This window comes from Psittacula echo, assembly GCF_963264785.1.
Source record: "Psittacula echo genome assembly, chromosome: 19".
Lineage (NCBI taxonomy): Eukaryota > Metazoa > Chordata > Aves > Psittaciformes > Psittacidae > Psittacula > Psittacula echo.
Window position 1 is genome coordinate 1,988,695 of NC_137755.1, and position 14,306 is coordinate 2,003,000.

Below are 14,306 nucleotides of genomic sequence, written 5' to 3' on the forward strand. Positions count from 1 at the left end.
ATGGGGCTTAATGGGAATCAGTATGGCTCAGTGGGTGTCAATGAGATCAGTGGGGCTCAATGGGGATCAATGGGGCTTAATGGGGCTCAGTGGGACTCAATGGGGCTTAATGGGAATCAGTATGGCTCAGTGGGTGTCAATGAGATCAATGGGGCTCAATGGGGATCAATGGGGCTTAATGGGGCTCAGTGGGGTCAATGGGGCTCAGTGGGAACCAGTGGGGTTCAATAGGGTCAATGGGGGTCAATGGGAATCAATGGGGGTCAATGGAAATCAATGAGGCTCAATGGGGCTCACTAGGGCCAATGGGGCCAGGTATGGGTTACATTGGGATCAATGGGATAGAGTCAGGGCCCCATAGGGATCAATGGGATGGGGTCAGGGCCCCATAGGGATCAACGGGATGGAGTCAGGGCCCCATAGGGATCAATGGGATGGGGTCAGGGCCCCATAGGGATCAATGGGATGGGGTCAGGGCCCCATAGGGATCAATGGGATGGGGTCAGGGCCCCATAGGGATCAACGGGATGGAGTCAGGGCCCCATAGGGATCAATGGGATGGGGTCAGGGCCCCATAGGGATCAACGGGATGGGGTCAGGGCCCCATAGGGATCAATGGGATGGGGTCAGGGCCCCATAGGGATCAACGGGATGGGGTCAGGGCCCCATAGGGATCAATGGGATGGAGTCAGGGCCCCATAGGGATCAATGGGATGGGGTCAGGGCCCCATAGGGATCAACGGGATGGGGTCAGGGCCCCATAGGGATCAATGGGATTGGGTCAGGGCCCCATAGGGATCAATGGGATGGAGTCAGGGCCCCATAGGGATCAATGGGATTGGGTCAGGGCCCCATAGGGATCAATGGGATGGAGTCAGGGCCCCATAGGGATCAGTGGGATTGGGATTGGAGCCAATTGGGATCAATGGAGGCGCTTTCACACACCCCCCCCCCCGGGGGACCCTCCCTGTGACGTCAGCCATTAAACGTCTGTGACATCACTCGTGTGCGCGTCTGTTGGGGGGGGGACGGTGCCGTTCGCGCGGGAAAGTGACGTCACTAAGAGGGGGCGGGGAAAATGAGGGCGGGAACGCGGCGGCGGGGGGGCCGCTGACGTCACTGGAGGCGGGAAATGGCGGCCGGAGGAGGGGCGTGGCCGCGCTGACGTCACTAAAGGGAGGGCGGGAAAGGGAGGCGGGGAGGAAGGGGCGTGGCCGGCGCGGCGGAAGCGCGCTGACGTCACTTCCGGCGCCCGGGAAAGCGGCCGCTCGGCCCCGACCGGTGCAACCGGTGCCTCTCATCCCCCACCCCCCTCGCCTCCGCGCACCCGGAAGTGACGCAATGAGCGGGAGCGACGTCAGGTGAGCGTAACGGGAAGGGCGGGTTTACGTGGAGGGCGTGGCTTGAGGTTGACCCCGCCCCCACTCTTCCCCTCTCGACCAATCAGGGTCGCGCTGGCCGGGGCGTGGCGGGCGGTGCGCGCGCGGCGCGTGACGCACTTCCCGCGCGTGCTCCGCCTGGTGGCGGCGCTGGAGGCCGCGGCGCCCACGGCCCTCAAGTACCGGCACCGAGCCCGGCTCCGGCTGGGCCTGCAGGCCGCGGTGAGTGACGGAGGCCCCATGGGGAGCCCCTATAGAGAACCCCTATAGAAGACCCCTATAGGGAGCCTAGCGCCGGGGCCCGACCTCCCCAAGATGGCGGCGGCGCGGTCAAAATGGCCGCCGACCTCCCCAAGATGGCGGCGGCGAGGTCAAAATGGCTGCCGCCTCCGCTTCCCTCCGTCCCTCCGTCCCTCCGTCCCCTCGTTGCCTGTCGCCGGCCCCATGTCGCGACATGGCGGCCCTGTCGCGCCGCAGGTGCTGCTGCAGATGCTGCGAGAGGCCCAGCCCGAGGCCCACGTCCGCGCCGCCGTGGAGCGCTTCTTCCCCGAGGGCGGCCGTGGGCAGGCAGGGGGCGGGGCTTGAGGAAGGGGGCGGGGCTTGGGTAATGAGGGTGCAGGGAGGAGGCGTGGCTTAGGGGCTACTGGGGTTCAATGGAGGGGCGGGGCTTGGGGGTAATGGGGGTCAATGGAGGGGGCGTGGCTTAGGGGTAATGAGGGTCAAAGGAGGGGGCGTGGCTTAGGGGTAATGAGGGTCAAAGGAGGGGGCGTGGCTTAGGGGTAATGAGGGTGAATTGAGGGGGCGGGGCTTAGGGGTTAATAGGGCTTAACGGAGGGGCGGGGCTTAAATGTAATGCAGGGGCGTGGCTTAGGGAGCTAATGGAGTTTAACGGAGGGGGCGTGGTTTGGTGAGGGGGCGGAGCTTGGTGTAGGGTCAATGGAGGGGCGTGGCTTAAACGGAGGGGCGGGGCTTGGGGCCAATGAGGGTGAATGGAGGGGGCGTGGCTTAGGGGCCAATAGGGTTTAATGGAGGGGGCGTGGGTTAAGGGTAAGGAGGCGGCGTGGTTAGGGAGGGGGCGGGGCTTGGGGTAATGGAGGTCAATGGAGGGGGCGGGGCTTAGGGGTAGTGGAGTCAATTGGGGGGTGGGGCTTGGGGGGCGGGGCTTCGGGTGTAATAGGGCTCAATGGGGGCGTGGCTTAGGGGCAATGGAGTACAATGGAGGGGGCGTGGTTTGAGGGGGTGGGGTTAAGGAGGCGTGGTTTAAGGAGGGGGCGGGGCCTGACCCTCTCCCCCCCCCCCATAGGAGGAGCCGTCGGTGCTGGAGGCCCAGGAGGGTTTCCGGGAGCTGGTGCTGGAGCTGCTGCAGGACCCGGAGCAGAGGGACTCCTACCTCAGGGTACCTATGGGCCCCTATGGGCACCCTATAGAGCTCTATGGGCACCCTATACACCCCTATAGACCCCTATGGGTGTTCTATAGAGCCCTATAGATCCCTATGGGTGCCCTGTAGAGCCCTGTAGACCCCTGTGGGTGCCCTATAGACCACTGTGGGTGTCCTATAGATCCCTATGGGCACCCTATAGAGTCCTGTACACCCCTGTGGGTGCCCTATAGACCACTGTGGGTGTCCTATAGATCCCTATGGGCACCCTATAGAGTCCTGTACACCCCTGTGGGTGCCCTATAGACCACTGTGGGTGTCCTGTAGATCCCTATGGGCACCCTATAGAGTCCTGTACACCCCTGTGGGTGACCTGTAGACTCCTATGGGTGTCCTATAGATCCCTATGGGCACCCTATGGGTGCCCTGTAGACCTCTATGGGTGCCCTGTAGGCACCTATGGGTGTCCTATAGATCCCTGTGGGCTCCTCATAGAGCCCTGTAGATCCTTATGGGTGCCCTATAGACCCCTATGGGTGCCCTATAGATCCCTATGGGCTCCTTATAGAGCACTGTAGACCCCTATGGGTGACCTATAGATCCCTATGGGCACGCTGTAGAGCCCTGTAGACTCCTATGGGTGCCGTATAGATCCCTATGAGTGTCCTATAGACTCATATGGACACCCTATACACCCTTGTAGACCCTTATGGATACCCTATAGATCCCTATGGGCACCCTATAGAGCCCTGTAGACCCCTATGTGTGCCCTATAGACTCCTGTGGGTGTCCTATAGATCCCTATGGGCACTCTATAGAGCCCTGTAGACTCTTATGGGTGCCCTGTAGACCCTTATGGGTGCCCTATAGACCCCTATGGGTGTCCTGTAGATCCCTATGGGCACCCTATAGAGTGCTCTAGACCCCTATTGGCACCCTATAGTTCCCTATAGGTCTCTATAGGTACTCTATAGACCCCTGTGGGCACCCTATACATCCCTATCAGCACCCTATAGATCCTTACAGGCTCCTATGGGGGCTGTAGAGATCCCTATGGGCACCCTATAGATCCCTATAGACCCCTATGGGCACCCTATAGATTCCTATGGCTGCTCTATAGGCACATGTGGGTGCTCTATAGACGCCTATGGGCACCCTATAGACCACTAAGGGCACCATATAGATCTCTATGGGCACCCTATAGGCCCTTATGCACGCCCTATAGACACCTATGGGTGCTCTATAGCCATCTATGCTCACCCTATAAATCCCTATGGGTGCTCTGTAGACCCCTATGGGCACCCTATAGACCCCTATGGGTGCTCTATAGACACCTATGGTCCCTATAGACCCCAATGGGCACCCTATAGACCCCTATGGGTGCACTATACATCCCTATGGGTCCTATAGTCCCCAGCGGGCACCCTATAGACCCCTATGGTCACTAATAGGTGCTCAATAGACACCTATGAGTGCTTTATAGACACCTATGTGTACCCTATAGCTCCCCATGGACACCTATGGGCACCCATGTGTACTGTATAGATCCCTATGGACACCTGTGGGTGCTCTATAGACACCTATGTGTACCCTATAGATCTTTATGGACACCTATGGGTGCTCTATAGACACCTCTATGTACCCCACAGATCCCTATGGACACCTATGGGTACCCTATGCATACCTGTGGGTGTTCTGTAGACACCTACGTGTACCCTATAGATCCCTATGGGCACTTAGGGGTGCTCTATAGACACCCATATGTACAATATAGATCCCTATATACACTTATGGGCACACTATAGATCCATATGGCCATTAATAGGTGCTCTATAACCACGTAAGGGTGCTCTATAGACAGCTATGTGTACCCTATAGATCCCTATAGGCTCCTATGGGTGCTCTATAGACACTGATGTGTTCCCTGTAGATGCCTATGGACACCTATGGGCACCTATGGACACCTATGGGCACCAGTGAGTTTTCTATAGATGCCTATGGGCACCCTATAGATCCCTGTGGCCACCCATAGGTGATTTATAGGCACCTATGGGTGCTCTATAGACACCTATGTGTTCCCTATAGATCCCTATGGACAGCTATGGGTGCTCTATAGACACCTATGTGTTCCCTATAGATCCCTATGGACACCTATGGGTGCTCTATAGACACCTGTGTGTGCTCTATAGATCCTTATGGACACCTATGGGTGCTCTATAGACACCTGTGTGTGCTCTATAGATCCTTATGGACACCTATGGGTGCTCTATAGACACCTGTGGGTGTTCTATAGATCCTTATGGACACCTATGGATGCTCTATAGACACCTGTGTCTGCTCTATAGATGCCTATGGACACCTATGTGTTCTCTGTAGACACCTATGCGTACCCTATAGATCCCTATGGACACTTATGTGTTCTCTATAGACACCTATGCGTACTCTGTAGATCCCTATGGACACCTATGGGTGCTCTATAGACACCTATGCATACCCCATAGATCCTTATGGACAGCTATGGGTGCTGTATAGACACCTATGTGTACCCTATGGATACCTATGGACACCAATGTGTTGTCTATAGACACCTATGTGTACCCTATTGATCCCTATGGATGTCTATGGGTGCTCTATAGACACCTATGCGTACCCTATAGATCCCTATGGACAGCTATGGGTGCTCTATAGACACCTATGCGTACCCTATAGATCCCTATGGATGCCTATGGGTGCTCTATAGACACATATGTGTACCCTATAGACCCCTATGGACACCTATGGGTGCTCTATAGACACCTATGCGTACCCTATAGATCCCTATGGACACCTATGGATGCTCTATAGACACCTATGTGTACCCTATAGATCCCTATGGACACCTATGGATGCTCTATAGACACCTATGTGTACCCTATGGATCCCTATGGACACTTATGGATGCTCTATAGACACCTATGCGTACCCTATAGATCCCTATGGACACCTATGGGTGCTCTATAGACACCTATGCGTACCCTATAGATCCCTATGGACACCTATGGGTGCTCTATAGACACCTATGCGTACCCTATAGATCCCTATGGACACCTATGGGTGCTCTACAGACCCCTATGGACACCTATGTGTTCTCTATAGACACCTATGCATACCCTATGGATCCCTATGGACACTTGTGCGTACCCTATAGACCCCTATGGACCCCTATGGGTGCTCTCTAGACACCTATATGTACCCCTAGGGGCACCTCTGGGTTCCCTATAGACTCCTATGGAACCCATATGGACACCTATGGATCCCTCTGGAAAGCGTTGGCTCCTATAGACCCCTATAGACCCCTATGGACCCCTATGGACCCCTATGGACCCCTATGGCAGGCGCAGGCCCCCCAGGAGTACGGGCCCCGGTTCCTGGGCTCCCTGGAGAGCCTCTTCCATGAGCTGCTGCTGCGGGTGGAGAGCGCCCTGGGCCCCCCCGACCTGCCGCAGGTGGGCGGGGCCTGCCCATATAGGGGGGGTGACGTCATCGATGGGGCGGGGGCTTGCCCATGTTTGGAGCGGGGGGGGGCGGGGTTTGGCCGTAAAAGGGGTTGGGGGGGAGAGCGCGCGCGCACCCCCGCCCGAGTGGCGCGCGTGGGCGGGGCCTGCCCATATATGGGGGGTGATGTCAGTGGGACGTGGCCATATATGGGAGGGGGCGGGGTTTGGGCGGGGGGAGAGCGCAAGGCGGAGGGGGTTTGCCCATATATGGGGGCAGGTGGATGGGGCTTGCCCATATATGGGGGTGACAACAGCAGGGGGCGGGGTTTGGGGAAGGGGAGGGGCTTAAAGGGTGTGAAGGGGAGGGAAAGGGAAGGGGACGGACAAGGCCCCTTCTATGGGGCTTAATTACCCCCCATGGGCCTTAATTACCCCCATGAGCCTTAATTACCCCCCAGGCCCATTATTACCACCCATTACCCCTTATTACCCCCCATAACCCTTAATTACCCCCCCATGAGCCTTAATTAACCCCCCAGTCCCACTATTGCCCCCTCCACCTCTAATTACCCCCCATGGCGCCCAATTACCACCCTAATTACCCTCCTATGACCATTAATTACCCCCCACGCCCCTTAATTGCCCCCCCTTGGCCCTCAGTTACCCACTATGACCCCTACATCCCCCCCCAGTTGCCCCCCCATTACCCCTTATTACCCCCCCCATAACCCCTAATGAACCCCCCCTTAACCCCGCCCCCTTTCCCCCTCCCGACCAATCAGCTGCAGGCTCTGGTGTGGAGCCACGCCCCCTCCGGCACCCCCCGCTCCGACCTGCCAATCCTGCGCCAGTACCTGGCTGACGTCGGCCACGCGCACTGCGGTAGGCGGGGCCTAGGGGGTCACGTGGCCGCGCTGGGGCCAATAGCAGCGCGGCTACGGGGGGGCGTGGCTTAGCGCTGGCCACGCCCCCTCCCAGGCGCCGTGCCCCGCCCGCTGGCCAAGCCCCGCCCCCTCCACGCAGAGCGTGATGACGTCATCAGCGACGAGGAGGAGGCGGTGCCGAGGAGGAAGGTGGGAGGGGCCATTATGGGGGGGGGGGATAAGGGGGGTAATTAAGGGTCTATGGGGGTTATTAGGGGTCTATGGGGGTAATTAAGGATCTATGGGGGTAATTAGGGGTCTATGGGGGCAATTAGGGCTCTATGGGGGTAATTAAGGGCCTATGGGGGTAATTAGGGGTCTGTTGGGGGGTAATTAGGGGTCTATGGGGGGTAATTAGGGGTCTATGGGGGTAATTAAGGGTCTATGGGGTAATTAGGGGTCTATGGGGGTAATTAGGGGTCTAAGGGGGGTAATTAGGAGTCTAAGGGGGTAATTAGGGGACTATGGGGGGTAATTAGGGGTCTATGGGGCGTAATTAACGGCCTATGGTGGGTAATTAGGGGTCTGTGGGAGTAATTAAGGGTCTATGGGGGTAATTAGGGGTCTGTGGGGGTAATTATTGGTTAGTGGGGGTAATTAGGGGTCTATGGGGGTAATTAAGGGTCTATGGGGGTAATTAGGGGTCTATGGGGGTAATTAAGGATCTATGGGGTAATTAGGGGTCTAAGGGGCTAATTAAGGGTCTATGGGGTTAATTAGGGTTCTAAGGGAGTAATTAAGTGTCTGTGGTGGTAATTAGGGGTTTATGGGGGCAATTATTGGTTAATGGGGGTAATTAGGGGTAATTAAGGGTCTATGGGGGTAATGGGGGCTACCAAGGGGGGTAATTAAAGGTCATGGGGGGGTAATAAGAGGTCTGTGGGGTAATAAGGTGGTTATGGGGGGTAATTAGAGGGTAATGGGGGTAATTAGTGCTCCTAGGGGCAATTAAGGGTTATGGGGTGGGTAATAAGCACTAATTAGGGGCATTAATTGCCTTTTGCCCCCCCCCCAGTTCCGTTTGCAGCCCCCCCGCCGCCGGGCCTTAATGGGTGAGTCCCAAACCCCCCCGTTGCCAAATAGTGATCCATTACCCGCCCGCATCCCCTGCCACATCCTGAGCCGCGCCCTCCCATTGGTCCGTCTCCCCCGCGCTCGCACCCCATTGGCTGAGGCGCCCCGTGGCGGGAAGCAGGGCTGGCGGTGGGGAAAAACTACGGCTCCCGTCGGCCCCCGCGCGGCGCCATCTTGGGCGGGCTGTAAAGGGAAGCGGGGGGGCGGGGCCTTCGGGCGTCATTTCCGCTTCCGGTAGCGGGGAGGACGGAGGGGGAGAGGGCACGATGCTGATCAAAGTGAAGGTGGGGGCTAAAGGGAACGGGAATGGGAACGGGAACGGGAATGGGAACGGGGGGGGTGCCGCTGTGCATTGTGGGATTGGCAGGGCCTTAAATTGACCCCCCCCCCTTCATTCGCCCATAGACGTTGACGGGAAAAGAGATCGAGATCGATATAGAGCCCACGGACAAGGTAATGGGGGGGGGTCAGGCATCCCATAATAGCCTGCGGGGGTCCTCATCCGTCCCATAATACTCCTGTGGGGAGGGAGGTTGCTCATTCGTCCTATAATGAGCTGGGGGGGGGTCCTTATCCATCCCATAATAGCCTATTGGCGGGGGGGGGGGGGGTCCTTATCCATCCCATAATAGCCTATTGGGGGGGGGGCGTCCTTATCCATCCCATAATAGCCTATGGGGGGGGGGTGTCCTTATAGATCCCATAATACCCTATGGCGTGTGTTCATGCACCGTATAGTACTCTACGGGGGTGGTTATCTATCCCATAATACTCTGTGGGGGTCTTATGCATCCCATAATAGCCTATGGGGGTCTTCATCTATCCCTTAATACCCTATAAGCATTATCCCATATTACTCTATGGGGGGGGGGGGGTGGCTGTTCCCTTCTATCCCATAATACCCCATAAGGAGAGGGGGGTTTCCTCTCTACCCTATAGCATCCTATAGAGGGGGGTCCCCTCCATCCCATAATACCCTAGTTGGGGGGATCCCCATCCATCCCATAATACTCTATAGGCCTTACCCCATTATACCCTATGGGGGCGGCTTGGGCCATTCCATTCCCTATTGGGGGGGGGGGGGGGTCCTATTCTCTTCTATCCCATAATACCCGATAAGAAAGGGGGGTTTCCTTTCTACCCTATAGCACCCTATGGGGGGGGATCCTCTCCATCCCATAATACCCTATGGGGGGGGTCCCCTCCATCCCATAATACCCTATGGGGGGGGGTCCCCATCCATCCCATAATACCCTATAGCCGTTACCCCATTATACCCTATGGGGGGGCTTGGGTCATTCCATTCGCTATTATGGGGGGGGTCTATTCCTTTCTATCCCATAATACCCATAAGGAGGGTTGGGTTCTCTCTCTACCCTATAGCACCCTATAGGGGAGGTCCCCTCCATCCCATAATACCCTATAGGCCTTACCCCATTATACCCTATGGGGGCGGCTTGGGCCATTCCATTCCCTACTGTGGGGGGGGTCTATTCGTTTCTATCCCATAAATACCCCATAAAGAAGAGGGGTTTCCTTTCTACCCTATAGCACCCTATGGCGGGGGTCCCCTCCATCCCATAATACCCTATGGGGGGGGGTCCCCATCCATCCCATAATACCCTATGGGAGGGGGTCCCCATCCATCCCATAATACCCTATAGGCCTTACCCCATTATACCCTATGGGGGCGGCTTGGGCCATTCCATTCCCTATTGGGGGGGGGGCTATTCCCTTCTATCCCATAATACCCCATAAGGAAGGGGGGTTTCCTTTCTACTCTATACCATGCTATAGGGGGGGATCCCCTCCATCCCATAATACCCTATGGAGGGGTCCCCATCCATCCCATAATACCCTATAGGCCTTACCCCATTATACTCTATGGGGGGGGGCTTGGGCCATTCCATTCCCTATTGGAGGGGGGTGTCTATTCTCTTCTATCCCATAGTACCCCATAAGGTGGGGGGGGTTCCCTCTCTACCCTATAGCACCCTATGGGGGGGGTCCCCTCCATCCCATAATACCCTATGGGGGGGTCCCCTCCATCCCATAATACCCTGTAGGTGGAGCGCATCAAGGAGCGGGTGGAGGAGAAGGAGGGGATCCCCCCCCAGCAGCAGCGCCTCATCTACAGCGGGAAGCAGATGTAGGGGGCGGGGCCTAGCGTGGGCCAATCACGGGCGTCGCCGGGGGGAAGGGGGCGGGGCCAAGCAGGGAGGGGGCGGGGCTTAGCCTAGGCCAAGCGCTGGGGGGGGGTCTGTGGGGTGGGGCTGTGGGGCAATGGGGTGGATCTATGGGGTGGATCCATGGGGCTATGGGGTGGGGCTGTGGGGCAGATCTATGGGGCTCTATGGGGCTGTGGGGTAGATCTGTGGGGCTGCTCTGTGGGGTGGATCTATGGGGTGGATCTATGGGGCTCTACGGGGTGGGTCTATGGGGTGGATCTATGGGTCTATGGGGTGGATCTATGGGGCTCTATGGGGTGGGTCTATGGAGTGGATCTATGGGGCTATGGGGTGGATCTCTGGGGCTCTATGGGGCGGGCCTGTGGGGTGGATCTATGGGGCTATGGGGTGGATCTGTGGAGCTATGGGGTGGGTCTGTGGGGTGGATCTATGGGGCTATGGGGTGGATCTGTGGAGCTATGGGGTGGGTCTGTGGGGTGGATTTATGGGGCTATGGGGTGGACCTATGGGTCTGTGGGGTGGGTCCGTGGGGTGGATCTATGGTTCTCTATGGGGTGGGTCTGTGGGTCTCTATGGGGTGGATCTGTGGGGTGGATCTCTGGGGTGGATCTATGGGTCTCTAGTGGGGCTCTATGGGGTGGATCTATGGGGTGGGTCTGTGGGGCTATGGGGTGGGTCTGTGGGGCTATGGGGTATCCGTTGGTCTCTATGGGGTCCCTATGGGTCTCTGTGGGTCTCTATGGGTCCCTATGGGTCTCCATGGGGCTGGATCCCCCCATAGGAACGACGAGAAGACGGCCGCTGACTACAAGATCCAGGGGGGCTCCGTCCTCCATCTTGTCCTGGCGCTGCGGGGGGGTGGGGCCCCCTTGACCCCGCCCCCTTTGTGGGCGGGGCTGAAGGGGCCCCTCCCCCTTTAACCCCATTGTCTCCATTGAGACCCAACCCCCCTCCATCCTCTTCAATGGTTGGCTATTTAATAAAGGCTCTCGTTGATGTCATCGTGACGTCATCGTGATGTCACTGCAAGGCGGCGTGGCCTCGGTGTTGCCCCTTTAAGATGCGGTGTGGCCCCGTTGCCCTTTTAAGGGCAGAGGGGGCGTGGCCTCCCTGCATTGGCTCTGCTGCCTTGAAGACCGTTGCCCCTTTAAGACAGGAGGTGGTCCCATTGCCCTTATAAGGGCATAGGGGCATGGTTTCACTGCATTAGCTCCGCCCCTTTAACACCGTTGCCCTTATAAGGGCATGGGGGAGTGACCTCACCACACTGGCTCTGCTCCCTTTAATCCCATTGTCCTTATTAGGGCAGAGGGGGCGTGGCCTCACTGCAGTGGCTCCGCCCCTTTACGCTCATTGCCCCTTTAAGAGAGGAAGTGGTCCCGTTGCCCTTAGAAGGGCATGGGGGCGTGGCTTCAGCGCATCGGCTCCGCCCCCTTATGCCCATTGCCCCTTTAAGACAGGGAGCGGGCCCATTAACACCGGTTCCGCGCCATCGCCCTTTTAAGGGCGCGGGGAGGCGTGGCCTCACCGCCTCGACTCCGCCCCTTCTCCCGTTGCCGCTTTAAGAGCCGCGGGCCCCACCTCCGCCACCATTGCCCTTTTAAGGCCAGAAGTGGGCGGTCCCTCCGCCGGGGGGCGGGGCCTTTATAAGGGCGGGGCTGCGCATTTCCCGTCTCAGTCCAAGATGGCGGCGGCGCTGGAGGGATGGTGACGGCGCGGGGGGAGCGGGGCCTAGAGGGGCCTATGGAGCCCTATAGAGGCCTATGGGGCCCTATAGAGGCCTGTGGGGCCCTATAGGGCACTCTAGGGCCATAGAGGGGTGGCTTGGGGGTCCCATGCCTTATATAGGGGGGGTTTGTGGGGCTGTGGCCCAATAAAGGTGCTTTAGGGGTCCCGTGGCTCGTAGAGGGGGCTGTGGGGGGGCTGTGGGGCGATATGGGGCTCTATGGGTGTCTGTGGGGAGCTATGGGGGTCTCTGGGGCTCTGTGGGGCGCTATGGGGCTCTATAGGGAGCTATGGGGCTCTATGGGTGTCTGTGGGGAGCTATGGGGCTCTGTGGGGTGCTGTGGGGCTCTGTGGGTGTCTATGGGGAGCTATGGGGGTCTATGGGGTGCTGTGGGGCTCTGTGGGGAGCTATGGGGCTCTATGGGTGTCTATGGGGTGCTATGGGGCTCTGTGGGGAGCTGTGGGGCTCTATGGGTGTCTATGGGGTGCTATGGGGCTCTGTGGGGAGCTGTGGGGCTCTATGGGTGTCTATGGGGTGCTATGGGGCTCTATGGGGTGCTATGGGGCTCTATGGGTGTCTATGGGGTGCTATGGGGCTCTATGGGGTGCTGTGGGGCTCTGTGGGCCCCTCTAACCCTACCCCCTCCCGCCACCCAATCACATCCCCCCTCCCAATGACGTCACCACCCCAGGAACCAATCAGGAGCCGCCGTTGGGGCCAAAGAGCTTTAATAGGAAGGGTCCGGGGCTGCCCCTTCTTCCTCCTCCTCCTGCCCCATAGCGGGGGGGCCACGTGGCCCCGGCCCCACACTTAGGGGGTGAGGGGGGCACTTATGGGGCTGGGGGGGGTCACTTATGGGGCAGACGCACACATAGAGGGCAAACACGGAAGGGGAGGAGTCACTTATGGGGCTGGGAGAGGACTTGTGGGGCACAGAGGGTACTTATGGGGCTGGGGAGTCACTTATGGGGCTCAAGGTGTCATTTGTGGGGCAGACTCACACTTAGGGGGCAGACACTTATGGGGCTCAAGGGGTCACGCAGCTGGGGTTCACTTATGGGCTAGGGGGTGTTTGGGGGTTACTTATGGGGCACAGGGAGCACTTGGGGGGCAGACCCAGTTATGGGGCTGGGTGGGGGTTAGGAGTCACTTATGGGGCAGAGGGGGTCGCTTATGGGTCCCAGAGGGTCACTTATGGGGCAGGGGGTGTCACTTATGGGGCACTTAGGGGGAAGTCCACCTATGGGTCGGGGGGGGTCACTTGGGGGCAGACCCACACTTAGGGGGTAGACGCACTTACGGGGCACAGGGGGGCACTTATGGGGCTCAAAGGTCACTTATGGGGCTGCCCCATAAGTGCGAGCTGGCCATGTTGGGGGGGGCAGACAGGGGGACCCATAAGTATGGGGCTGGACCCACAAGTGGGGGGCAGAGCCCCATAGAGGCCCCCCAGGTACAATGATGGGGGGCACCGCAGGGAGGATGGGAGCTGTGGGGAGCGGCTGCCCCACAAGTGACCCATAGAAACCCATAGGTGCTCCTTGTGCCCCATAAGTGCCCCATAGAGACCCATAAGTGCCCCTTTGGGACCCATAAGGGCCCCCTCTGACCCATAAATGCACCCTTCTGCCCCATAAGTGACCCATAGAGACCCATAAGTGCCCCTGTGACCTCCTCTGCCCCAGAAGTGAACCGCCGTGCCCCATAAGTAACCCCCCGCCCCATAAGTGACCCATAGAAACCCATATGTGCTTCTTGCACCCCATATGTGCCCCCTCTGACCCATAAGTGACCCATAGAGACCTGTAAGTAACCCCTTGTGCCCCATAAGTGACCCTTTGGGACCCATAAGTGACCCCCCCCAGCCCCATAAGTGCCCCACAGAGGCTCATAAGTGACCCTTTGGGACCCACAAGTGCACCTCTGTGCCCCATAAGTGACCCGCCAGCCCCATAAGTGAACCACTGTGACCCATAGGTGCCCTTCTGAGCCCCATAAGTGAGCCCCTGTGACCCATAAGTGCCCCATAGAAACCCCCAAGTGCTCCCTGTGCCCCATAAGTGCTCACGTGCGACCTCCAGCGCCTCCTATGGGGCACAAACGAGGGTCGCTATGGGGCTGGGGGAGGTCAAGGCCACCTATAGGGCAGCCCCATAAC

General features: G+C 58.3%; 1 protein-coding gene across 9 annotated transcripts; it reads left to right on the forward strand.

The window, feature by feature from the left end:
• Positions 1 to 1,255: 1,255 nt before the first annotated feature.
• Positions 1,256 to 11,451, forward strand: LOC308228488 (ubiquitin-like protein NEDD8). Of its 9 annotated transcripts, XM_080631865.1 has the most exons (11): positions 1,256 to 1,361; positions 1,448 to 1,601; positions 1,857 to 1,946; positions 2,683 to 2,775; positions 6,135 to 6,245; positions 7,019 to 7,118; positions 7,215 to 7,309; positions 8,175 to 8,211; positions 8,639 to 8,686; positions 10,300 to 10,382; positions 11,204 to 11,451. In XM_080631865.1, exons 1-11 carry the CDS (start codon positions 1,342 to 1,344, stop codon positions 11,225 to 11,227), a joined length of 855 nt encoding a protein of 284 aa, XP_080487991.1. In that variant the 5' UTR covers positions 1,256 to 1,341; the 3' UTR covers positions 11,228 to 11,451. The 9 variants fall into 9 exon arrangements, 8 of the variants coding, with proteins under 8 accessions (XP_080487991.1, XP_080487995.1, XP_080487993.1 ...); XM_080631869.1 differs by lacking the exon at positions 6,135 to 6,245; XM_080631867.1 differs by lacking the exon at positions 1,857 to 1,946.
• Positions 11,452 to 14,306: the final 2,855 nt, after the last annotated feature.

Coding starts and splice junctions, on each gene's coding strand:
- LOC308228488 (XM_080631865.1), top strand. CDS start 1,342: ATGAGCGGGAGCGACGTCAG. Junction 1,362..1,447: donor ATGAGCGGGAGCGACGTCAG/GTGAGCGTAACG, acceptor TCGACCAATCAG/GGTCGCGCTGGCCGGGGCGT. Junction 6,246..7,018: donor GCCCCCCCGACCTGCCGCAG/GTGGGCGGGGCC, acceptor CCGACCAATCAG/CTGCAGGCTCTGGTGTGGAG.